At 47.6% G+C, this 26,109-nt stretch overlaps 2 protein-coding genes across 4 annotated transcripts in view; both read right to left on the bottom strand.

Moving 5' to 3' along the window:
* Positions 1–279: 279 nt before the first annotated feature.
* On the bottom strand, positions 280–13,198 carry ENDOV (endonuclease V). 3 transcript variants are annotated; one of them, XM_069872437.1, is made up of 9 exons: positions 13,152–13,198; positions 11,566–11,737; positions 9,798–9,932; positions 9,332–9,371; positions 9,117–9,229; positions 8,943–9,011; positions 8,175–8,303; positions 2,707–2,783; positions 280–1,718 (listed from the first exon to the last, which is right to left on the bottom strand). In XM_069872437.1, exons 1-9 carry the CDS (start codon positions 13,193–13,195, stop codon positions 1,688–1,690), a joined length of 810 nt encoding a protein of 269 aa, XP_069728538.1. In that variant the 5' UTR covers positions 13,196–13,198; the 3' UTR covers positions 280–1,687. The 3 variants fall into 3 exon arrangements, with proteins under 3 accessions (XP_069728538.1, XP_069728539.1, XP_069728540.1); XM_069872438.1 differs by having other exon boundaries at positions 280–1,715; XM_069872439.1 differs by lacking the exon at positions 8,175–8,303.
* An 81-nt stretch (positions 13,199–13,279) lies between these two features.
* RNF213 (ring finger protein 213) overlaps positions 13,280–26,109 on the bottom strand; it is a 50,565-nt gene continuing 37,735 nt past the window's right edge. The window contains exons 47-66 of the mRNA XM_069872929.1: positions 25,727–25,917; positions 25,300–25,428; positions 24,363–24,473; positions 23,875–24,117; positions 23,123–23,204; positions 22,390–22,424; positions 21,976–22,070; positions 21,085–21,244; positions 20,590–20,770; positions 19,673–19,767; positions 18,875–19,126; positions 18,432–18,564; positions 17,664–17,747; positions 16,738–16,918; positions 16,405–16,606; positions 16,187–16,264; positions 15,676–15,873; positions 14,826–14,915; positions 14,535–14,713; positions 13,280–14,012 (exon numbers count right to left, since the gene is read on the bottom strand). Coding sequence (XP_069729030.1) covers positions 13,859–14,012; positions 14,535–14,713; positions 14,826–14,915; positions 15,676–15,873; positions 16,187–16,264; positions 16,405–16,606; positions 16,738–16,918; positions 17,664–17,747; positions 18,432–18,564; positions 18,875–19,126; positions 19,673–19,767; positions 20,590–20,770; positions 21,085–21,244; positions 21,976–22,070; positions 22,390–22,424; positions 23,123–23,204; positions 23,875–24,117; positions 24,363–24,473; positions 25,300–25,428; positions 25,727–25,917 — 2,873 coding nt within the window. The 3' untranslated portion in view covers positions 13,280–13,858. The remainder of the gene's footprint in view (positions 14,013–14,534; positions 14,714–14,825; positions 14,916–15,675; positions 15,874–16,186; positions 16,265–16,404; positions 16,607–16,737; positions 16,919–17,663; positions 17,748–18,431; positions 18,565–18,874; positions 19,127–19,672; positions 19,768–20,589; positions 20,771–21,084; positions 21,245–21,975; positions 22,071–22,389; positions 22,425–23,122; positions 23,205–23,874; positions 24,118–24,362; positions 24,474–25,299; positions 25,429–25,726; positions 25,918–26,109) is intronic.

Here is a 26,109-nt window from a genome sequence, read left to right as displayed (position 1 = left end):
CCCACAACCCTGTCCTCAGCCAAAGTCAGCGTCAGACACCAACCTGGATGCTCCTTCTTGGGGCATCCTGTCAGCCCCAATGCTCCAGAGGATCAGCCCAGCAGCACTCCAGGGGAGCCAAGTTCCCCAGTTCCTCTCTTTGCCCGCCAGCACTCGGAGAACCAGCCCAGGCTCCTGCACAGTCGGATGCTGCACAGGCATGAGGAAGGGGCTGAATGTCCCCTGCCCCCAAATCGAGACTGAGGTGGCGGTGAGAAAAGAGGGACAAAAGTTGCAAAATAAATTTATGCAAAAGTGAAGTTCTCAACAGCAATTAACACAGACCAGAGGAGTCCTCATCCAGAGCATCCCTCTCCCATCCCAGGAGAACATCCTTTGTCGTCTTCAGGCTGGAACCTTACACAGCCATGATTTTTAAAATCGATGTGCCAGTTTTGGCTGTGTTCAAGAAGTCATCTATCTGCTCCTAGTTTCTTTGGAAGTGCTCAGGAAGAACCTGCCGAATCCAACTGGGGACCCACAACTTTGGAGGAAAAGCTTTAGCCCTGCAAATGGGACATGACTGGCTGTCGATTCAGGAATAAAAACTGTTTGTGCTCTGCTGCTAAAGCAAAGCTTCGCAAATGACTTAACTGATGGGTCTAGGTCCAAGTGTCCTGGGTGCACAGAGCTTGCTCCTGAACTGACACGAGTGCTCCTGGCCCACTTGGACTGCAAAAACTCAACCCTGGGATATGGCCACTCTGAGTGATTTGTGTATTAGGAAGGACCTCCCTCCCCATTCTCCTTGATGGGAAAACCTTTCCCCTGAGATGATCGTTCCTTCAGGAAGAACTAGTTTGCACCACCAGCACCACAGCACAGAGGGTGACAGGAACACCAAGTGAGTATCAGTACCATAACGCCCTCCCATCTGAATTGTGCTTCAGCAGCAACACAGAGCAAGCTCCCACCAAGACTAGCAACACTGGAGCACCATGTGCCCAGCACAAACAGTGCCCCGCACGCAGCCACCAAGGTCGGGCAGTGAGGCAGCTGGCACGCAGAAGCCACTGACACCAGACAGACAGAAAGCTTCTCAGGTATGGGCACTCAGACCTCTAAGTCTCTTCCAAAATCCGCAGCAGAATGTTGGCTTCATCCCCTCCCTCGTGAGTCACACGCCCACCTGAAACACAACGTCCTCTGCCCGTCTGTCAGGACCAGCCGGAGCTGCGTACTGGGCTTCTGTTCCCTGGAGATGCTCAAAGTGAGTATCACAGTACAGGCTGCAGGGACTGGGTGGAAGCCGCTCCAAAAATGATGAGAAAGGAAGTCTCTGTGCCACAGAGGTGTTGTGGGAGCCAAAGACCAGCTCTGGGGCTCCTTTACAACTAAGTTAAGTCTTTGTAAATCATCTCCTGCAATTGCCCAAGTACTTAAAGAAGCTGCCGCAACAAAAGTGTACATTTGCTTACAGAAATAGTTTTAAAATGCTTAAAAATCAACCCTGAGAAATATGCTCTGAACATTTTTCTTGAAGAGCAGCTGGTCTGCCTGCACCCAGAACCACACACAGTGGCAGGGGCTGTCCTGACAGGCACAGTCTTGCAATGCTCTCCCCTGAGGTGGCATTTGACAGAACCACAGTCTTGGTTGAGGAGAGGATCCAGTGAAGAGGAGCCCTGCTGTTTCTTCTGGCATCAGACTAATCATCCAGTTCAGCCTCTTCTTCTCTGCTGGGAACAAAAACAAGTAAGGGTCACAGACTTAAAAAGTAGAAACCAATTTGGTGAATAAGAGGCTCAGGCACACAAGTTTTGAGATACATGGTCATAAATGGAATGAGTTTGGTTTCTCTGGTGCGCAGAACTCCAAACTAGCTCACCTTTGTGGGAGCTTAAGCATCTGCCACGGCAGGGAGGTGTCAGAGGTGTCAGAGACGAAGCTCCAGCCCAAACAGAGGACACCCACCCGAGGCTACCCCCATGGCCTGGCCACGCTGTCCAAAAGCAGAGAAAGCCCCTTCTTTTGCTTCTGGCTGCCTGACTCAAACAGAGGTGCTGAGCAAAGCACAATGAGTTGCACCATCCAGGCATCCTAAGGAATCCAGAAGAGCCGCCTCAGCCAGCATAAGTAATCCCTCACTACTGCCACTAGCAACCTTCATTCCTTCTAGTCCGTCAGGACCCTCAGAGTAGAATGGGCTTTGAGTCCTGACACACTTCACTCATCCCCAAGTAGCTCTTCAGGCAACCCAACACCACTTCCGTGAACTCTGCTGAAGAGGCAGCGTAGCCACCACACAAGGAACTCCTGCAACAGATTTACACCGATAACAGAGCCGCTGCTGGCCCACATTATGTAAGAATGGGGGAGTCTGACCCTCCCCTCACTTTCTCGGGGCAGAATCCACACCCAGCAGGATATTTCTGTAGCCCTCATGTCACACCTGTAGGCGTTAGTGCTTTGCTTATTGCAGGCAACGGAAACAGACCAAATCCCCAACGACCTTCCCCAGTCCAGGACATGGTGCTCAGGGAACAAACGTGTGAAGCAGCATGGCTACAATCACCAGAAATCACCCTTTCTGGAGGCAGCACACGTCCTGGTGTCACTTGAGCTCACCTTGTTACCCTGCCTGTCCCCTTAATGCCATTACTGAAGATCATTACATGAGCAGATCCCCTTTGGAGAGGCAGCTGCTTGGGCTGCCCACACACCTACCTCTCTGGCCCAGCAGAGATGACCTCCAGTGGTGAACACAGCTGCTTCCGTATATACTCCCTCGATCTAATATCAGCCTGGAATTAAGAAGGAAAATGAGTGAAAATGGATTGACCAGCCTGCTTGGTGCCTCCTCTTTGTTACCTCAGTCCGCTCTTGCACACCCTGATGTCAGTACATCATTAATAGCTCGTGTATGACTGTGCTGTAAAGAGGAACCTGCATGCTTCTTTCCTTGTTTGGTTTCTGTGCCTCACTGCAAGATGCTTGGGAGAATGAAGACTTAAAATGAAGAAACAGAGGGTCCCAGACCTCCAGCCTTACTGGAGAACAGTCCATTTCAGGGGCAGATATGACATTCCCTGAACCCTTGCTGCCTGCCCCTCTACTTCTCCAACAGAGCCATCGGAAGCTGCTGCACCACTCTCACTCCACAGCAGGATCACATACAGGTCTCCATAGTGCTGAGATCCTGTGCATCAGCAAAATGCTCATAGATAAAGATGACTTCCCTTCAGCCTGGGACTCTGCCCACTCCTCTGTTCCTTGGGATCTTCATCCCTTTTGCTCAAGGCTAGCTAAAACCTTCAGCTTATACTGACGTACAAAAGCAGGATGTTTCCTGGCTTCCAGAAAGTTCTTGGGAGTGGCAAAACCATATGGATGTGAATGCAGATCTCTGCAGCATTGCAAGGTAATTTAGCAGGAGATAGTGGCTCACAGATTCCTCCTCAAAAAGCGGGAAGGACTGGAGCATTTTATTGACTTGTCCCAGCACAGCAGAAAACCCCATGGACTCTGCTGCAATAACCTTCACTCAGTGAAACAGAAGCTGGGCCCCAGGACTCTGCTAACAGGGACTCACACTGGCACTGCTTGCGGGTACTGGCTGCAGCCTTCAGGATCACAGCACTCCAAGATCATCCATGGTCTTTATAGCTGTGACACTGTGATGTTCCCAAAAGATTAGCTTTTCTGGTGACTTATCAGCTGAGAAATAGTACTTTGCCCTCCACAGGAAACTGTAAACCAAGAGAGGGAACAAGGCTATGGAGAGGGATGTGAAGAACTGGGGAATAAGGCAATTCTGCAAGTGAGTTCCCAAGAAGACACAGGATGAAAAGAGAGAAGCTGGCATTGCCCATTCTTGTACCCATCCTTTTCCTTCCTCTGTTCCAGCAGTTGCATGATGCAGCAACAGATGGAGAAGCACACCACTCATCTGCTGCATATTCTTCTCCCTAGGCAAGAGTTTGGCTTATCCTGCCTATGCGATGGTAATTATGCAGCTAAAGCAGGTAAAAACATTCACTAAAAGCAAACAGAGATGAGATACAAGCACGTCCCTGGCTCTATCACTTCTTGGCAGCAGTTGCAGGGCACGTGACTAACAGACCTTTCACACTATCCTACCTCATGAGTGCAAAGGCAAAGCTGCCAAGGAAGACAACGCCAGGCTGTATCCATGCTCTGGACACTGCTTTCCAGTACCAAAATCAAAAGGAGAAATGTTGATACTTAACAAAACTTATGGTTTACTGCCCTCCTCATTTGAGATTGAGTTTGGAAACCATCACCAACCACATCAAACCCACCTTCATGCAAGCTCCCCGTTCCTCTCTTCCTCTTCTGATAAGACCCTCCTGTGGCGTGTTCCCTCCCCAGCTCACCAGTAAAACCAGATTGCTGTGTCAGCAGTGCAGGACAGCATGCCATCAGAGTGGGGCAAGGAGAACACCAATGGAAACCCTAAGAGCTACAGAAAGTGTTACTGGGCATTTACTGGATGTTCTTGTTCCCCAGAAGGGTTATTGTTCAGCTTTCTAGTGCAGAATATCCTTAGGTGCTATCACAAGCATGCAGATCTTGGGCAAATTTGAGAACTGGTAGTTGATTTCCACATTCCCTCAACGTTTTTTCCTCTTTTAGAAACTTCCATTTTCAAAGACACCGCTTCAACATGATGTTTTCGAGCAGCTGCTGTGCCCCACCTCAAAAGCAGTCTCTTTCCACTTAAAAAAACAGTATGTGACCTTCCCAGCTGGAAAAGCTTCACAGCACACGACGATCATGCTAATAAAGTGGGTTAACGCATCCCCAGTGGCTGTCCTTGAAGCATTTGCTACTCTCCTAGCTGTTCTACTTCTGAAGAGTCTCTCCTGTACCTCAAGAAGCTCCTCACCACTTCTCCATCCCCACCGCTCCCAGTCAGACCTCTCGGGTGGAGGCTCTGCCTGCTTATTGCTGGAAACACAGCTTCACAACTGCTTAACAATTCTGCAAGCTTGAGAATGAAAAATAGTTATGTAAGGGGTGGTTTGTTTGGGAGATTTTTTTCCCTTCTCTCTATAATTGGACAGTTTCATAACTGAACTGACAAATAACTTTGATCACTCTTCAGGATAAGAGATTACGTGATGTATTTTATAACAAGGGAAGGAGGTTGTTCAATACAGTCCCTGCTGGGAGACCAAGGTAGCAAAAGTCATGTCTGTAAACTATTTTTCTAGGGAAGAAAAACCCCAACCACGTTCTGCTGGTAACAGAAAATAATGTTTGATTAGGTGGCAAGTTACTGGCCAGTCCTCACTCCTAACGCAGCACTGAGAGACAGCTTAACCCAGCGTATTAACCAAGAGGCTAATCAATAAGATGGATAACTGTCCCGTAATAATCCTCACAGATTGTTTCTATTTTTGGAGGGGACTAGTGCTGGCATTAGGGTCTGGAATTGCTGCTTTGCCTATTTTATGAGAGGCAGTGGTGATCCCTAGGCACACAGCAAGTGTGCAGTGGGGGCACATTCGAAGGGAGTTAAGAGTCTCAGCGTATCAGCTGTTTGACTTCTTCACTGGGCAGCGGGAGCTATTCACACAGAGGAGAGAGATGATGGCTTATTTTGCAGTTTTCCTAAGGGCAAGCATTTAATACTTCACATGATGTGACCTGCAGAAATTCACAGCTCTGGACAGGCCTACTTCTATCCTTCATGGTGGGCTGGAGCAACATCAGGCCATCCTATCAACCCCGGCCAGAGCCAGCAGGAACCAGCCAGGCAAGGCGCCAGCTGGAGCTAAAAGGATCATCGAGTGAGCTGGATGGAGGCTGGTGTGTAGCCAACCAGGAACCTGACACAACGAGAGCAGAGCAATCAGTCCCAGTGCAATTCTTGTCACTGGAGAGCATTAAAAGCTTCTGTTTCCCTGCTGTGCATGGGGATGCTGGGTCTGAGGAGGCTCGGAGCATGGGCAGACACTGGAGAGGGGTTCTGAAATCTGCCAGAAGCAGGCAAGGGCAGTGGCTCTCAGTAGGGTTTGGTATTGTTCCTATGCCATTCAGTTTGAATGCTTTGCTTATTTTACTGGGAGAGCGGCTCTCATCTGCCTCAAACCCCATCTGGGTGTCTCCAAATGACCAACACTCTGCAGAAGAACCTCAAAATCTCACAAGCTGGCTGTGCAGAGAGATCACCCCCATGCAAGCAAAACCCTCTCAGGTCAACCTTGCTCTTACATGCAGAGCAGGGACTAAGTACAACATAAATACTGATTGGAGGTGGTAATGAACTTCCCTCTGCTTTCGCTGAAAGATCACTTCTCTCACTTGTATCACAGCCACAACTCCTTTGGCAGCATAGCCACACTGGGGGGTGAATGCAAATCAAACTGCTTCTGCCTAGATACTGCAGGGATACACACCCTGTACAGACTGGCCAGTCACACCTCTTGGAAGGTAGAAGGTTCAGGTTCCCACCACTGCTACACAGCACCACAAGTGCTGCAGCACAGTACGACCTTCATACAAACCACCGAGAGCCTCAGAAAAGTCTGGGCAGTTGAGCTCTCTTAAGAGCATTTTAATTCTAGGGCTACAGGCACTAGCACACTAAGAGCTAATGGTCCACAAGTCTTTCATGACACGGGGAAAGCCATAAGCACATCAGCCACCAGGTCTGTGCACTTGTTCTGGGGACGCACCACAGCTAAAAGGCTGCCATCCACAGCAGGATTCTCCAAGTCTTCTGCTTCCTAACTCCAGCTATAGGTGCGCAAGAGCTGAGGCTTCCAGCTCTGTCCTGTGTCAAGATCTGTGACAGTTACCACACAAAGGAACTGCAAGAGGGAGAAGTCCCATTGAAGGATTTAAACGTCCTTATCTCCTGCCATCCCTCTACCTCTACAATAAACATACTCTTTTTTTTTTTAGATTTTCCATCTCTCTTTAAGCAAAGTGAAAAAAAAATCATTCCATCACTTTAAATAAAAGTCATAGTTAGAGAACTGTAAGAGGCTCAGAACAGACAAATACTAGAGACAGTTGGAAATAAAATGAGGGTGATGAAAAGCTCTAAGACACCTTTCTACTCCGAAGGGAATGCTTTTCCCCTTGCCTCTGAACACACGAAACTGCAGAGCTAGCTCAGAGCTCTGCGGAGGCATCTCTCCCTTGCTGGAAGAGATTACATAAGAAGATGTATCAGCCTACTCCCGTCTGGCAGGTAGTGGTTTGTGAGATCAGAAACTCCAGTTCTGCTTTGGATGCTTCAAGGTTTGTTTTGCTCCAAGGTGTTAGATTCTTGTCTGGTTTATAACTAAATACTCAAGACTCTACTTTCAGAGAACACTGCAGTGCCAATGAGAAACTCCTGTGTGCAGGGACTGCGTAAGATCCCTCAGCAGGATCACCATAGCGCTGCTCTGAGGAGCTGCAGAACAAAGGTGCCCAGACACTGGACAAGCACGGAGGTGCAGCAATGCGAACAGCGAGTGCCAGGACAGCGTCACAAACACAGACACCTGAAGGGACCCTGCTCCCTGGGCAGTCGCTGGGTCTGGTCTGCTTGAGCCACTAACAGCAGGGTGACCCTAAAAGAAGGGATGCACACTGCGGGGTAGAAGTCCCAGAGGCTTTGCACTTCTCAGGATCCTTTCCTCAAGCCCTGCTGAGATGCCATCAGTCTGAAGCTGCGCCTTGGTGGCAGCTGCGGCTCGCTGACAGTGATCCAGTGCTGTCACCTACCGGCTGGCTGCCACCCCAGAGCCTGCAGCTCCTTGCGGAGTGCAGCAGCGGGGGAAAGCTCAGAGGAACAGCACTGCAGTCTATGCTAGGCTCAAAGCGCCCAGGAAAACTGCATTTCCAGCTCCTGAGGATTAACAACAGGACCACAGAAGTTGTCTGCAGAGAGGAACCAAGAACTCAGTCAGGCTGGATCTGCAGTGAAGGCTGTGTGTGCTTCCAGGCACTGCATCAGAAGAACACACGAGGAAGAAGGAAAGATTGGTTAACTACCACGTAAACAATACAACAGGCTGGGGAGAACAGGCCAGCAAGAAGGGTGCCAGCTGCAGATGAGTGGCAAACTGAGGTTCTGAAACACTGCCATAGGCTTGGAATCCACAGCCCTCTCCACTGCCTGCTTCCCGACCCCAGGCCATCCTTCCCCTTGCTCAGCTGCCCTGCTTTTGTACCTGGCGGATGGGCTCTGGGATCCGATACTTGCAGCAGGACTTGACTAGATGCACAGCTGTCTCCAGGCACACCTTGTGACCCACAGAGATATAAAGCGGCTTAGAGCTGTTCCTGCAGCTACGCAGGGCCTATGCATTCAGAAACAAGAAAGATCAAATACTTAAGAGGCTTATTTTAACAAACACAGAGTAGCAGATGAATTATAAGCTAGCCAGTTGCCTTCAGAAGGTGGGATGGTGGCTCTATACTTGGTAACTCCCAGCCTTCTTGACCCTCTGCTTTCCAGTATCTCACAGGGATTGTTTGCCCTTTTGGACCCCTGTGGTCCTTCCTCAAATGCCTCCCACGACTTTGGGAAGCAGTGAGACTTGCTAATGCAGACTATGTTGAAATAACACCAGTTTCTTACAGCTTCCCACTTCCTGTGCAGGGCTCTACTGCACTAAATGCTCCCATGCTGCCTCCTGGTAAGGTGCTACAGAATTGGCACCTCTCCATGGTTGTGGGTGACAAACAGGGGTGCTGCAGCACAGCACCTCAGAGGCCACAGCCAAGGGTGTGGATATATCCAACACCTGAACTGTCAACTCTTTCTACAAATGTTTTTGCTCCCAGGAAGGGGAAAGCAGTGTTACCTGCTCACACCGTGCCCCCTGCGCCAGAACTGAGAACAGTCCCACTATAGAGGCAACATCCTCGAGTGCTCCCAGCTACAGGAAGCTGCAAGACTTGATGGTCAAGTGGAAAGGAAACTCCCCACAGCTTACCATGCCCAGAACTCTCCCTGAAGTGCCCATCAGTGGGAATGTATCTCCTTCCTTCTGCAGGGAACGAATCTAGAGATAAACACAAGGTCAGCTGGATAGAAAGTACTTGTATGCGGCTGCCCCAGTTCTCTTGGGATATTAAAGAGCGCAAATAAATTCCCAGCCTGGTCTAACCTGCTCTCTGTGCAGCTTATCCTTGGCCAAGCCATCCACTTGCAGGAGATTCTTGGCCACTCCAATACATGGCAGATCTGTCAGGACTCCAAGGTGACAGGCTACACCAAATCCTGCCAAAAATAAATCACTGTAACTGCAGGATGCCAGAGAACAGAAATCTCAAGTGGCAGCACAGGGATAATGGAGAGCAGGGCTCCTCAGTAACGTCCTACCTCTGTGATGGAGCAGGCCATTCCCGTCTACAAGGAGGACCTAAAAAAGCCGAACAAGAAATGTTAATTCCCGCACACTGCGAGCCACTACGATAAACAAACAGTGATGCTGGCCCTGCGAGGAAGAAGGAGTCTGTCTTAGTCCCTTTGCTTCTCTCTGTAGGGGTCTTCCCACGGTGCTGTCTACACCTGGCCCTCAAGGCTCAGCAGCATGAGCTGGCAGCACTCTTCACCAGCACTGCACCCAGAATGGGACTCCCATCACCAAGGGTGACCTGGCTCTTCTTGCCTTCGCATCCCTGATCCTAAGGGCAACAGATGCTTCGATAAAACTCTGACACTGCCCTTTCCACCCTGCCAACAGAAAACAGCCACAAAATGTGGCCTCAGCAGAGGGAGGAACACCATTCAGCATCACTCTAAGCCCTCATCACATCTCAGCTTGGGACAAAGAAATATGCCACACCTGAGGTTTGAGCCTGGGCTCCTTCTGCTGAAGCCTCTGAACAGCTTCCACCAGGAATGGGACCTCTCGGAAGGCGAGGAATCCTGACACGTATGGGGCATTCACAGCCACCATCTGGCAATCCTCGTACAGCACCTGGGAGCAGTGGGACAGTGCAAAGACAATGACCTCCAGGACTTTGCAGGTTGGTTCCTGACTGTTGCAGAGGCATCTCTACTGGTCTATGCCCCTTACTCCCATTCTTTTTAAATATTCTGCTTTTGGATCTCTCCTACAAAGCCAGAGTTGTCAGGTTGCATCAGTCTGTCAGTCAGTTAAAGCAGGAGGTGGATAGTGGACTACTGGCAGAAGAGAGCTGGACATCACCCACCACATCCTGCCTGAGAGCAAAGTCCTTAAAATAAAATTAGGGCAGCTCTTCAAGTACCCAGCGGGGCCCTCAAAATTCCCCTAGCCAGAGAGCTGTCAAAAGGCCTTTATCTCCAGGCAGGGAAATGCCAAAAGAAACCCTGTCTGACAGGACAAACAAACTTCCACGCAGGGTAAGTCAAGAATCAAGGCAGAATTTGAAATTCAGTCTATAAAAATCCCACTGGTCTGTACTAAACTTTATTTTTCTGCCTGTTAGAGGTTTCACACTTAAAGATCATTTTGATATCATTTTGAAAGCTGGGAAAGAGGCCAAAAATTTTTATTAAGTGAAGTAAAATGACCGTGGGATGTGGGATTCATGGTGGTTTTGAACAGACTTTTATACATCACATCCCATATTATGAGTTGATTCCCAGCAAGGACTCACAAACACAACCTGTGCTCTTTGAGTTCCCCAAACGCTTCCATTTCCTCTCTTGATATGCACCGAATCCTAATGATCCTTTTTGTCTCCCTCTGGACAGGGCCTAACTGATTTCCTGAGCGCACCTAAGCCAGTTACAGACCTCTGTGCCTGACCACAGGCTGCATCCCATCCTGGCATTCTTCAATTTACCAGCTCGCAGGAATGTATACCAAAGCTATCCCTCCACACCCTGCAATTCCTGTAATCCCAAGAATCTCTAGAGGTTTGCATCCCATCTCCTAAACTCACGTCTACATCTTCACATGTTTTTCTCTGTTTCTTGCTGAATGGATGGTGGGTGGCCCTGCTAAACACACATAGAATCACAAAATTGTTTGGCTGGAAAAGACCTTTGAAATCATCAAGTTAAAACTGTACCTGTCCACTACTAAACCATCCCCAAGCACCTCATCCACCCGTCTTTTAAATCCCTCCAGGTATGGCAACTCCACCACTTCCCTGGGCAGCCTCTGCCAGTGCCCAGGAACCCTTTCAGTGAAGAAATTTTTCCTAATATCCAATCTAAACCACCCTTGGAACAACTTGAGGGTGTTTCCTCTCAACCTATCTCTTGTTACTTTGGAGAGACCAGCAGCCACCGCACTACAACCTCCTTTCAGGCAGTCGTAAAGAGCAATGAGGTCTCCCCTCAGCCTCCTTTTCTCCAGGCTAAGCAACCCCAGGTCACTCGGTCGCTCCTCGTAACACTTGCTCTCCAGCCCCTTCCCCAGCTTTGTTGCCCTTCGCTGGACACACTCCCAATGCCTCAATGTCCTTCTTGCAGTGAGGGCCCACTTGTGATAACGTGCTGATGTCCTGTGAGGTGGAGGTGTGGTGAACAGTGGTGTTTGGGCAAGTTTTCCACGAGTGCCCTGGCATTTTTCCACTGGGACAAGGCCCTGTGGAGTGAGGCAGCCCGCGGGCCATTACCTCCAGGGCTGGGAAGCTGAGAATGACCAAGGAAGCGCAGGCAGTGGTGTCATCTCCTTTGGTATAGGACAGATCCACGCCTCCCACTCGCTCCAGTCCTGTGAAGTCGGGATCCTTCTGCCACTCCTCGGTGTCCTCTTCCACTACGCTGGCTCTTAACTGGGTCTGCTCTCTGGGGAAGAGACTGTGCTGGCACCAGGCCACTTCACCCCACACCAGGCTTGGGATGAGCCCATGGACCCAGCTCCAGGGGATCTCAACACTTGTGCGGATGCATGAACCCTGCTGCTTTCCTCAGAAATTTAAGATAGAAAAAAACGTAAAATCATAGAATACATAGGGTTGGAAAGGACATTAAAGACCAGCTAGTTCCAACCCCCCTGCCACAGGTAGGGCCATTTAAATATTTAAATAGAATAGACATTTTAAATGGAAAAAAATATATCTTTGTATCCTAATTTCCCACTTGTTTTCTAGTAATAAAGGCCATTCAGGTTTTTAAAAGCCTTTTTTCTTATAAGACACAGGTAAGGTACTGTGCAATTCAACACATTAAGTTTAACAAGGGCAAGTGACAGATTTTGCAACTGCAACACAGCAACCCTGGATGTCCATACAGACTGGAGAGCAAGAGGCTGGAGAGCAGTCCTGCGGAAAGGGATCTGGGCGTTCTGGGCAAATTGAACATGAACCAGCAGTGCCCTGGCAGCCAGGAGGGCCAACCGTGTCTTGGGGTGCTTTGGTTGTTGCGACCCAAGTGCAGGACTCAGCACTGAGCCCTGTTGAACCCCATCCCATTGGCATCAGCCCATGGATCCAGCCTGTCCTGATCCCTCTGCAGAGCCTCCCTGCTCTCCAGCCCTTGGACCCGGTCTGGCCAGGTTCCTCACAGCCTCCAGCCCTTGGACCCAGCCTGGCCAGGTTCCTCACAGCCTCCAGCTCTCAGCCTCAGCTTGGGCAAGCCCCTCCTGCTCTCCAGCCGACAGACCCTCAGAGCCCGCAGCCCATAGACCCAGCCTTGCCGTGTTTTCAGAGACCTCAAAGCCCATGGACCCAGCCTGGCCAGGTCCCTCAGACCCCTTCAGCCCCTGCATCCAGCCCGGCCAGGCCCCTCCTGGTCACCAACCCTTGGACCCAGCCTGGCCAGGTTCCTTATAGCCTCCAGCCCTTGGACCCAGCCTGGCCAGGTCCCTCAGCGCCTCCAGCCCTTGGACCCTAGCCTGGCCAGGTCCCTTATAGCCTCCCGCCCTTGGACCCAGCCTGGCTAGGTTCCTTATAGCCTCCAGCCCTTGGACCCAGCCTGGCCAGGTCCCTCAGCGCCTCCAGCCCTTGGACGCCGCCTCAGGTTCCTCAGAGACTCCAGACCACGCACCGAGCCTAACCCGGTCCCTCAGACCCCTCCAGCCCCTCCATACAGCCCGGCCAGGCCCCTCCTGCTCTCCCTCTCACGGTCCCGGCCCGGCCAGGCCCCTCCTGCTCTCCCTCCCACGGTCCCGGCCCGGCCAGGCCCCTCCTGCTCTCCCTCCCACCGCCCAGCCCGGCCAGGCCCGCTTCCTCCCGCCCCCCGGCCCGCTCCCCGCCGTTACCGTTCCCACCCCCTCAGGGTGCCGCGCTGAACCCGCCCCGCCATGGCCCCGGTGTCCCCCCCTTTTCTGCCCCCCCCCCGCTCCCGCGTTCCGCCGCGACCGTTCCGGGCAGGAGGCGCAAGGAGCGAAAAACCAGCTTTATTGAGAAAAAAGCTGCGGGAAAGGGGGCTTTGCTCCGGGAATAAGGCAGCAGCGAGCACCGGGGCTCGGGCAGTTGTGGTTGGGCCTTGATCCAGAGCGATCCGGTGTCCAGAGAAAGGGAGGGTGGAGAAAAACACACCTTCCAAAGCTTTAAGGAGTGATGCTTTGTTATAAAAATCCTTCAGCAGGGTTGGCAGTGCTTGGGTAGGGAGTTTGAGGCTTTTTTTTTTTTTGTCTGGGTGTTTGCTTGCTTGGTTTGTTTTGTTTGGGATTTTTCTTTTTTTTTTTTTTTCTTTTTTAAAATGATGCCTTTAAAAGAATCTTTAAAAGAATCTGTGTCTACACCGAGCTTTCTGCTTCTCCAGCCTCTTCTGCTGCATCAAAGCACCTCATCTTTGCACCACTGTTTTAGTACCAAGGTTAATTAAAAGAAAAAAAAAAACAAACCCCGAACAAATCTCAAAACCAAGGCCCTGAGCTTCCACTCTCATGGACACCATGTGTCTGCGGCACTAAAATCCCCCAGGCGTGAGGGAAAAGCAGAAACACAAGCCGTGGTAGTGATCCTAGGCTTCCTTGTGCTCCCTTTTGAAGAGAGCGGCTGCTTTCCAGGTAGCAATAACCTGAGAGAGAAAAATCTCATCTGGTAACGTCTCTTCCAGCTCTGCAGCTAACTCTGCGTCTTTTGTTTCGATTTCTGGAAGGAACCATTCCTTCAGTCTGGAAAACAAAGGACAACAGTAGTATTAATAGCCTGTGTACAGCAAACTACAAAAGCCACTCTATTTTGTGTGGCAGGAAGGCCCCACCAGGGTTTCAATCTGTGTATTTTGTAACGAGAGGTATTAAACAGACAGACAGACGGAGGTTAAAGGTCCCAGGGATGGGAGCCTACAGGTCAGAACCAAACAGTTAGGGCCAAGCGGTGTGTGTGGAAAGCTGGTTGTGCTCCTCTAAGTGACTGCAGAAGTACTTGTGTTCATCTTTAGCACTCGTGAAAAGCAGCTCCTGGTATATTCCAGCAGTGTTCCCAAAATAGCTGGTGTAAGATGCAGAGGAGTCATACACGCCAGATACAGTGTGTCTTAAAACTATTTGCATAGTCTTACTGTTGCTGGTTGTGCTTCGTGTCCAGCGGGGCAGGCATCTGCCAAGTGAACCCTTTCCATCATATGCATTTTCAGAGGCAGAGAAGCTTAAGTTACTAACTGTGGGTTGGTTTGGGCTGCATAAACCTGTTACCTCCAGTTGGTTTTGAATTCATGCACAGCTCGGACATGTCTCAGCTTCAGGGTGATCATCTCATGGAGCTCCTGCAGGAAGGTTTCCAGCCTTGAGTGGACAAAGAATGTGTTGAGGAGTTTGGCAGTCTCTGGACTGAGCTCCTCTTTGTAGGCTGGGTCGACATCTTCAAAAGGTTCCTAAAAATGCAGTGAAGGGAGAAAAAAAACAACCAACCATGTGCATTTGAGCACCTTCCTTTAGAGAAAAGGGAGCAGCTGGTTAGATACTGGAGTTACCAGAGTACCTTACCCTTTTAAGGCGCAGGAGCTGCTCAGATTTGCGGGTAGAGAGAAGTTGCCATAGGGCTATACTGTGCTTTAGGTGGCATCGTTTAAAGGCCTGAAAGAAAAACACGTCTATGGAGTGAAATGGGATGCAAGGGATGTATTTAGGAACCTGTCCATGCTCTGCCCTACCCATACGGGTCAAAACTGCAGAAGAGCAGAGTTCATCAGGGAGGTCACCGAACCCTTTTAACCTCGGGGTAGAAGCCCATCTGCAAATTCTCTCTCCCGCCTCCCCAATTTGCCTTCAATGATCCATCATTTTGGTAAGAAAGAGAGTGGGAAAGTGATAGTGCTATGTCACACATACTTGTCATAACACAGTGCTTTGGCCCTTGTCAGTGAAGGGCTTCTGTTCACATATCATTAGGAGATAAAACCTTCCTATGTCACCACTTTTGAGAAGTAAAAGCAAGTAAAGGCAAGCCAGTGTCACTGAGAGTGGACTCAAAAGTTCTCGCTTTTCTCAGTTTTAGCATTGCCATTAATTATTGGGAATTGTCCATCCTGGTGCTGAGAGAAGAGTTTGGCTCTGCAGAGGAGTCAACATTTGCCACATCCCTGACCTTTCAGTAGGGTTTAGCAAGAACCTGCTGAGCATCACGAACTATTAGATGCTCCCACCTTGCAATCACTGGTTGCAGGAAAAGTGAAAATTGTTTACCACCTACTCTTGGATATGGCAAGGAGGGAATTGTATCACATCCTTTTCAAGTTGAACTTTTGCTGAGCTTGGAGACCAGGCTGGCTGGATTTAGTATAAACCAGTGCAAGTATTATCCCAAACGAATAAGAGCTTTGCTCTCAGGACTCACGTGTAGTACATGAGGGTTTGTCTGATCACCCATGTGCAGAACTTTTTCTATGTATTCAGTCAGAAGCATTTCGGCATTCTCTCCAGCCATGGCCAGGAATCCCAAGGCAATTTCAGAGACGGACAGAGCATCACAGACATCGCTGTAAGACTGTAGTTCCCCACTGATCATGTTCATCACAGAACTGGGAAGAGCACTCTGAAAATAATGAAGTCAAAGGTAATATTAGTTTAGAGTCATTGCTTATTGCTGCTCAAGTTGCTAAAGCCACGGAAAATGGCAGAGCCCCAGATCTAGGAAACTGAAAAGGCTTTACTTTGTAAATCCTGACTGACGGTCCTGACTGACTGACCAAAGAAGGCCAGTTTGGACATATTTCAGGCATGCCAAGAGATTAGTGGATGAGCTTTCAGAGCAGATGAACAAGGCAAGTGACAGAAGACAAGCCTGATGTTTCTTGGGATGCCAGGGGTCTCATGCCTTCCCTGTTTCCTCCAGTGCAGAAACCCACCTGATGCAGCTTACTCCTGACATCCTTAAGCAGCTGTTCATAATTCCGATCACATCTGTACACAAGGGTAGGTATTCCCTGTCAGGAGAGAAACCCACAATTGTGAAGCTTTTGTAACACTGCTAACCCTGCTACAGAGCATGCCTGGCTGCAGCAATCGCTGCAGGGCTCCAACTTCAACCAAGAACTTGTCTGCAGAAAATGTAGCCTTCTCCTACCGTTAGGTTGATGAGTGGTTTCCCCTGCAGGAACTTGCTGATGAGTTGCTGCTGGATCTTCTCCAGATCAAAGTCCTGGAGCATCTCCCCTCCCTTCTCCATGCTGTACTGGCAGTTGGACAGGATCAGAGGAATCAGGTCCTTCTCAACGTCATAACTGATCAAGTGCAGATCAGCCACTTCTGACGGACTGATCAAGTACCTGCAGAAGGGAAAACAGTCACCAGGTAGAGCAAGAAGCATTCATGAAGCCAGAAAAGCAGATTGTGTGGTAGCAGATAATAAAACAGAGCCCCCCCCCCCCCTCAAAAAAAAAGTCCTAGCTGGACATACCTATCATCTTCCTTGATGTGTTTCTTCACTGAGTAGATAAAGTCATTGTGCAGACTAATGAGATAGCTGGTTAAGGCTGTGGAGCTGAGGCCCAGTCCCTGTCGACGTGGCAGAAGGACCTCAAGCTTGCTGTCAAGGGTCAGGTCAGCATCACAGTAGCCTTTAGGAAGATTAATATCCCCTAAAATAAAAGGAAGAGAAGACTCCTTGAGGTAGCTCAGAGCAAGCCCACGAAGAGCAAGCCTCTCCTGATCTGACCCAGGTCAGCAGAAAGTATAGAACCTGAAAAAAGCAGCACTCTTTCCATTATGTTTAAGTGCTAAAGGAAGCAAGTTCAGGTGAGAATACTGCAAGAGGGAAACAAATTCTTCCATTTGCTCATAGATCTTCTTAAGCCTTTAATGGCCAAAAGTCAGTTTTGAGGATGTGCCTCAGCATCGCTGATGGGAGGAACTTGAACTCAGCAAGGGTAGTTGTAGAGGAATGTGGGAAAATAAGGGGAGAATGGCAAGGAGGATTGTAAACATGCTCAAGTGACTTGCAGCTGGGTGTAGAAAAACACATCTACTAATTGTTGTTTAGTTCTGTGTGCTTGACAAGTAGAACTTCTGTGTTTAGATAACATAGGCCTGTGATAAACTCAAGGCACCCTAGCAAACATCCTTGAGATTCCTGCCTCACTGGGAAAGATCACAGCATGGTGGAAAATTAGACCTGTGTGAATCGTAGCTATACAGGCAAACCCAGCAGGTTTATAAACACACTCTAGAAGTTCCTGCGCATGTGCCTCTGCCTGGGTGCTGCTACAGAGATCCTCCAGTTCACCAGGCAACAAAAATGTATTCACTCTGCATTTCACTCATGGTCTGTGGTTGTTCCTGCTTCCATCCCCTCTCACAGGAGTGCTGGGAAAGAAAGGTACTCACTGTTGGTGTCCAGCGAGCTTCTCAGCTTGTTCCAAACAGACAGAAACACTTTCACCCTCCCCTGTAACAGGTCCCTCATCACATCTGGGGAATAATAGAAATAACAAATCCTCAAAATCCTTCCACGGGCAACACCATGAAACACCATAATATAAGAATTTTCAAAGCAAGCCACTGAACTCTAGGGAACTGCTCAAACAGATCAAAGGAGACTAAACGAACATTAAACAGTTTTCTAATGGTTTCATTTGCTCTGTTTGTTTCTATTCTTCCATTATTGTCTGCTACTGGCCCAGTCTACAAGGCTGGATGGATCCATGGTCTGATTCTGCATGACCTTTACGTACTTAAAAACATAAGTAATTGTACTTCAGTACAACTGAAGGAGTTGCCACAGAACATCTGTAAGGTGCTCATGAATGGAAGGGAAGGACACCTGTTCTACCTTTTAGGTAGCCCGTACCCTAAGGCAAAGCTTAAAAACCAACATACCCACTGCTGCATTCAGGGATTTATCTTGCCTATCTGAGCAGAATCTCCACCCCTTATGAACAATCCTCCTGTCCTTAATTCTCTTTAAGGTCACCTGATGAGTTTTCCAAGCATAACTCCAAGGGTTAAGGTCTCTAATTCATTTGGATGAGCATTAAAAGGAAAACATGAGAGCTTAAGATTGCAAGCTCAAGAGAAGTTTCCATCTTCATTTTCAGCTGGACTAACCAGCCCTTTTTGGTTTTACTAATTACAGTCTTGGCAGATGATTCTCACCTGAGAAGGGTTCGTTGAGGAATTCTCTGATCGAGCAGTGCTTGACTTCAGCAGTGTTCTGAAATTGCCTCACCAAGTCTCTCTGGAGAGCCAGAATCTCTGGTAAGAATTTAACCAGCCTCAGCTCTGTTTCCTGAAAGATGAAAGGGGGTTATGAGTAAGATTGTTCTTGGACAAACCAGTTTTGAATACTTATATGGAATTACTTTTTAACTGTTTTAAAAGAAAAAATATTTTACATGGGCAGTTCTCAAGATTGTAGAAAGTCATGAGAAGAAAGACACTGTCTACTCAAATAGTGGTTTAATCCTGGACAACTGGCTCTAGGGACCCACCTGAGCAGGGGGCTGGCCCTCAAGACAACCCCTCCAACCTCAAGCAGGCTGTGATTCTGTGAGCTGATCTCTGAACAGTGCAGTCTCTCATCCCTGTGTCACACCCACCTTCTGCAGAAATTTCCAAAGGAGAGGAACAGTGTCCTTGGCATTCTTTTGTTGGACTACATGGCCCAGGTTCTCCACCGAAATCCTCTTTCGGCAGCTCCACATCTTGGAATGATGTATGTGACTGTCCTTTGGCAGCTGGGACAGGAAAGTGGCTGGGTCACCATACACTATTTTCACTATAGGATTGGAAAAAATTCTCTCATCCTCTTGTATTTGTCTGTTTAACTGCAGAAGTTTTTTATCCAAGTCCTGCATAAAAAAAAAAGAAAAAGAAATTATGTCAGAATTAGCAGTGACCTACCATGTCAAACCTCCCCAATAGCTTGATGGCCAATTGACACAACTAATTGTCAAAGCAGAAGATGAGCTCCAGCATACAAACACATCTTGTGAGACAGCTGTTTATACCATAAAGTTATGCTTTGTTCTTCTGCTCATCCAGCTTACAGGTCTTCCATTCTTGAGGTGATGGGGCGGGGGAAGGCAGGTGGGGTGCATTTGGGGCAACCATATGCTCACTTGGACAGAAATTTTCAACCGACCTAAGACATGCCTGTTTTTCCAGCAATACACAACCATCATAGCACAGCTCTAGTCTCAGATCCTCATTTCCACAGGTAGAATAAATTGATTGACCCTCACAAATTAAATATAACCTGTAGCTGTGTCATAGATGGCTTGGCTTTAGGAAGAGCTGGGTGAAAAGTGTTGCACAGATATTACAGCATGTCGGATTTCCAAGTAAGTGAATTTGAACTGCTTAGCTACTGAAATTTTATACAGCAAATTTCTCACCTTCAATACAGGATCAATAATTGTTCCTGCAACAATTTCTTCCCATCTGTTTCTCATCCGTTTGGTGGAGAGCACATCATCAAACTGACCTTGCCCTGCGACAGCAATATTTAGTCTCTTAGATTTGCAATATTTCAGTTAGAAGACAACACAGATACCCTAAGCTTCCAGATGGGACATCCTTGCAAGTTAGCATGATGAGCCAAAAGCAATTATAGAGGCCCTAGAAGCTACACAAGTATCTCAGTCTAGCTGGGGAGTCTTGTCTGAAATAGCACACAGTGACTGCAGGTTTTCAGAAGCTTTCAGTCCAGTCATTCATTGGAATGATGTGGACATTTATCCAACTCATTCATAATCCCAGAAAGGTTAAACAAGTTGTCCAAGGTCAGACCATGATCAAGGACAGATCAAACAACAGAGCTTGGTGCTGTCACACTAAAATTACGCCTGTTACATACAAATCCCTCTATAACACAATGACTTATGACTGAACTCAAGATTCTATCACAAACTATACTCTGCCAACCCTTTTCTACCCAATAGATTCTTGGTAGGCATTTAGAAGGCAGTATAGTATATAGATAATACATCGCACAAGCTACTGTGCTTTGGGTAGTTCCTCTGCTTGTAGGTTGAAAGCTCTGTCAACAGGTCATGAGGTTATTTATTCAATAATTCGTCTTCAGAATTATGCACCAAACCTTGCAAACTCCACATACTTGACCAAAAGATAAGTAAACAGCCAAAAATCCTCCACCCTCTACTGCAAGAAAAAAGCCTCAAATGTCTAGATCTTCCTTATCAGCTCAGCTACTGCCTGTTGTAAATGGTCTGTTAGCAAAGAAGCAGCAGTTATTTATCTCTTAAATTCTGATACAGCTTGCAGATGTGCTGGGGTGGGTAGTTTTCCTTACCCTGGCCTAGGTGCTGATGGGTGTCCTTAAGGAGGCTGCTGAGGACAAGATGAACGATGTTGATAGTCTCATCCACACTCTTTCCCAAAATTTTTGTCAGCTGTGCCAAGTCCTCCTGAATATGCTCCTGCAGGAAACTCACAGGGTCGCCTACCGGTGGCTTGATAATCCTTTGAAATGACTAAAGAGCAACAAAAGGCAAGAATGAGCATAGCCAATACTATCCAATTCAAGCACGAGGCATGAGCGACAGTCTCACCAGAAAGACAACTCTGTCCCATAGGATTCCTACCACTTGAACATATGAAGGCAGGTATGTGTGCATCCATGTGCATAAAGGAACAAAAATCACTCCTGGGCAAGGAGAGAAGTGAATTTAGGTCTTGCATCTTGAAAGACTGCCCCAGTTACTTGGCAATATGATGAGAAGGACCAGCCTCATACAAACGTTCACTACATTTCATGTGGCCACTTGGAACTACTACTGGAAAATACCTGAGGATGTCTTGTAGCTCCCAACAACATTGACAAATGTGTGAGCAAGCGTATTGGCGTGAAGACAGCTGGAGTCATGGGCCGATCAGGTACTCCCATTGCTCTTCTGTGTTGCAGGTCTCCAAGAATATGGCCAGTTTGAGTTCTGTCTCCGGTATTCCTGTTGGAAAGTGTGTATATATAGTATTTTTTTTTGCCTTGACAAAAACACACAAGAGAGGTCTTCAATACCCAGTGATGTTGTTTTGACCCGTAAGTTCTTAAAAAGCCACAGAAGCTGCCAATTAGAAGTGCTACAGGGGAATGAGGATTTCCAGTAAGTTTTGTGCATCAATAGCCCAATTTGTTCGGTTTTGCTGGCTCTTTACTCTTCTCTGGACATCTCTTCCTAATACCTTTTCTATGAAAGTGGCAAAGTCCAGCCCTGTAGGGCTCTGCTGGATAGACAAGAAGCCACTGCTTTCAGAACCAATAACTTTAACATTCTTACACAAGGGTTGCAAGTGCTAATCCAGAGAATCAAGGAGGATGGAGCATAAATCAGGTACCAGAGCACTGGTAGAAGTTCTTCAATCACGTTGATCCACTTACCAAAATGTTGATTATTACTAACTTGGTGTAGAACCACACAGCCTACACCAGCCCTGGAGGATCAGGGAGATGGAAAATCTTAATTCAGCATCTTGAGAAGATCTCATGTTAAGGCAGTTTCTGCAAAGTCGGAGTTATACCAGCACTCCCACCAGCTGAGCTTCTTCCCCTCAGAGGCCCATGTGTGCGTTAACAGGGAATCCCACGTGCCACCTTTCAGGTAACAGCATGAAGTTGTTGCTGCCTTTTGCCCTGAAAGGATGACTTAGTGCTGAAAAAGATTAATGAATCAAAGCATACTGGAATTGTTGAAAGTTAGGCAGTGCTTTATGATCTTCCCCTCCAACCAGGGCACGACACTCGATACAGCGGCTAATTTCCATGGGTCCTCCACACTAGCAAAAAGCAAAATGAGAACACTGAAATCCAGAGTAAAAGCTTCTCCAGCAGAGAAATAGAATGAAACAGAAATCCAAGCTGTAACTGTTTAATTCAAGAACGGCTATATGCAGGGCAAAGGGCCTCTGCCTCTCGTTCCTAGATTTATGGTATTATGTTAGAGCTATTCTAAATTTTATGTTACAAATTATTAGTCATGTAGAGAAATTAGAAAATTAACTGCAGTGCAATAGAACATAAAAACTAGAAAAATAAAATAACAGTTCATTTTGAAAACACCACCTGCTTAGTCACCCACCTATCTCAAAGTCTTACCTCTCCTACAAGGCAGGGGTGGCCATTTGGACATGCTGTCAAGAAAGAAACAAACAAGACAGTATTACAAAACTGACGTTTATAAAGCCTCTGTTATTTCCTTTCACAGGGACCATCATCTGGGAGCAAGAAACATACTTCAAGACCTAAACAAAAGCATTGACTGCCCCAAAGCTCAAAGGAGCAAGAAACTTATGTAGGAACCAGAGGAAGTTTTCGGTGCTTCTGTCTTTGAGAAACAAGGAATGGAAGCCTGAAAGATTCTGCTGCTGAGTACCAAATGAAAACGTTCCCACCTCTGGATTTTCAATCTGCATAAGATCCTACTGTGGAAAACAGAGAACTCAAAGCTGGTCAGGGAAGTGGCAAAGTGCTCCTCTTATGCCCACACCATTTGAACATTCCAGAATCATAGAATGGTTTGAGTTGGAGGGGACCTTAAAGATCATCCAGTTCCAACACCCTTGCTATGGGCTGGGACACCTTCCACTTGGACACCTCCAGGGAGGTGGCAGCCACAACTTCCAGCTTTGTAAACAGCCATAAGCTGAAGACTAAAGCAGAAGCTCAATGCACTCTGGTGCATTACACATATAAGCCATAGCTACAAATCTTAATTTACAAAGCATAACTCGTGCTGAGAAGGAACATATCTGTCCTTACGTCTGGAACAGTTTCATTGAAAACCCAAGGATTTTCCTTCAGTTTTTCACAGCCAGTGAAGAGCACTTACTGTACCACCACATATTGCTTGTTGCTGCCCAGGTCCTCGCCTCAGCAATTATATCTTGCGGCATTGTAGGCAGAAAAGCACGCTAAGGAGGAAAAACAAAAAATGTGACCAGTAAATATATAAATCAGTTCTTTCCTGTAGAGGTCGCTTGATTTGTGATTTGTATTTATTTGAATCTTTATTATGGGGAACAAGAGATATCTGAAAGCAGAGGTCAGGCAGCTGATGTGCATGCGCATTTTTAAATTCTACCATTGAGAATCTACTCTTAAGAGCCATCAATATTGTTAAGCCTCGCATGTGCACTCTAGACACTCTCTAGACATTGGATTCCACTTGGGGTGGTACCCTGGTGTGTACCAGCACACTTCCAAATGCCTTGGATGGCTAGGAGCAGCAGGGCAGCAGATCCCACTGACCCGACTCAGCCTAGGGCTGCATGAGCCATTATCCTCTAGAGCTCCACAGCAGGACTAGCCAGCTGCTTTCAGACCTGTTCACTCAAATATCAGCAAAAGTATTTGCCTGATCCTGCTAAGGACACAGAGGTACCTTAAAAAGGTACCAGCCCAGAGCTTGTTGTAGTGCTAATTAATCCCAGTGATACTGAAATAATCATGCATCAGTAATTCACAGCCAAAGCAATAAGGTAGTGCTTTTGATGTTAAGAAAGGTTAGGTCAGAGAGGATCCAGCAGATATACGAAAGAATTAGCAATATGCTGAATTGCCATCTGAGTTAAATGTCTTTACCTCCATGATGGATGGATGGAATGCCAGATTCCTCAGGGGGTTCAGGATGGGGTTCTGCCCACACAGAAGGACAGCTGTGGTGTGAACAGCCATTTCAATGTGTGCTCTGTTGTAGCGGAAGCTTTTGGGATCCACTTTCAGAGATGGCACTTCATTAAGCACAAGAGAAGACGCGAACTCCTGCACGTATGTATGATTCAGGACTTGGGAGTTTCGGATGAACTCAGTCATAAATTCTGTTTGCTGAAAGCACATATTTAAAAGAAATAAAACCAGCATGATATTGGCCACCAAACCAAAGAGAATTATCAGCTGCTTCCCATGCTGTGTTGCCCCTACTTTCAAAACACTTCCAGTCTGCTCAGATCAGGACAAAACCGTGTATTTGGGGCAGAAGAACAAAGAGCTCTTCCACCAATGATCCAAATCTTAGTCATCCTTATCAATGAAGCATGTTTGTCATGAGTGTCCAAAGTGAATTATCTTACCTGCTGTTTGGGATGAAGATTTGAGTCACTAACTCCATACAGGGCAGTGACCTCTCTGAAAATAGCCAGGAGCAGATGGACACATTGTACAGCAGAGGAGCTGCGAGATGTCTAGAAAAGAAGAAAAGATGATATGGCAGAGAAGATATAGCTGTCACAGCTAAGTCTGATAACATTTCTGCTGGTTACTGGATTTGCAGGCTTCAGCGGGTCTGTGGTAAAACTCTCCACACACAAAGGGGGATAGTGCAGAAATGGCTGATCAAGCCATAAATAAATGAATAATCCAACAGAACTCAAGCTGATTGAGGGTTTTACATCAGAAAGCTGTCAAGAACTTCACTCTTCTAACATCCAGTCAGAATTGCAATCTTACTAGGCAGCAACTTGTACACACCTGCCTTCAAATCAAACCAATACAGAAATGAAAAAGAAATCACAGCCAGTGTGTGATAGACGATAAAGAGACTTTCAAAGCCACATCATTTGCAAACTGATTCCTGAAGATTTTCATATACAAGATGCATATTGGAAAAAAGGTTACGATTACACAGAAATCACATGTTTGGATTTTGCGTGGCAGGACACAAAGCTGCATAGATAAGGGCAGGCAGGGAGGGGACACAAAGCTTCTTTGATTATCTGCCTGCCCTCCAGTTGGTTGGCTACAAGGTGCCTGTATTGCTTACTGTAAAAGAAGCTGCTGCTTTAAATTATGAGGAGAGTAAAGCAAGAGGAGGCAACCAACAGATATAACCTCAGAGTTACATACACTAGAACACAAACAAGAAAGTAAAGCATAATCCATAGTAACTTTCAAGGAAAGGCAACCCAGATATCTCTACTGGAAGAGATGCTGCCAAGAGGAACACACAAAGCTTAAACACAGGCCATCCAGAATCCACAATAGGATTATGGTGAGAAGAGTGTGCCCTACCTTCTCGGCCTCCAGGAGACCCTCAGCCTTACACTCTATCATGGCTTTCCCCACAGCATCACGCAGGACTCTGTAATTCTCACCACATGCCAGGTAATGATCGATGTGATTAGGCTGGCCATTCTGCACCTTCAAAGGGAAAAGCCCAGGGTGAGCACTGTGGACATTAACAAGACAGCATCTCTTCTTCCTCCCAAGAACTGGGGCATCTCAGCCTTTGCAAAGAGGCGGGATGCAGGCAGAGCAACCCATGTGGCCTCACTGCTGTAAGAGACTCCGACACAGAGCAAGGATAAGTCACCTTCACAACCACTCCCACTGTGACGAGTCCCCCAGAGCCACGCAACAGCAGAAACACCCCAAAGAAGTACAGACTGAAGACTAAGAGGAGACCAGAGCCATCTCCAAGGAAACACCCCTTCCTTACCTGTCTCAGCACTTCCACTGGGAACACCCAGTTGAACTCTTCCTCTGTGGCAAGCTTCTGAGCAAATTCCATCCCATACTGACTAGCAATCTTCCGGACTAGGTAAACACGATGCCAGTCATTCTTGGCGAGGCCACAGAACCTCCTCACGTTTGCCAGGTAATGCTGCTTCCCCTCTAAATGGTCTTGCTCTGGAGTGGAAAAAAGAAGGAAAAAAAAAAAAAAAGACAAAATCACATCCTGCCTCTGTCTGCACAAGCTGCAGCACCAAGCTGTTTTACTAATACTGACTGATTACACAGGAGCACTTGAGAGTCCTCTCTTCCTCAGCAGCTTATCTAGAGTCTTTCCTCAGCTGGATTTCAGACAAAGACCCATTTCCT

This window comes from Phaenicophaeus curvirostris, chromosome 19 (assembly GCF_032191515.1).
Source record: "Phaenicophaeus curvirostris isolate KB17595 chromosome 19, BPBGC_Pcur_1.0, whole genome shotgun sequence".
NCBI lineage: Eukaryota > Metazoa > Chordata > Aves > Cuculiformes > Cuculidae > Phaenicophaeus > Phaenicophaeus curvirostris.
This window is presented reverse-complemented; position numbering and strand designations above follow the sequence as displayed.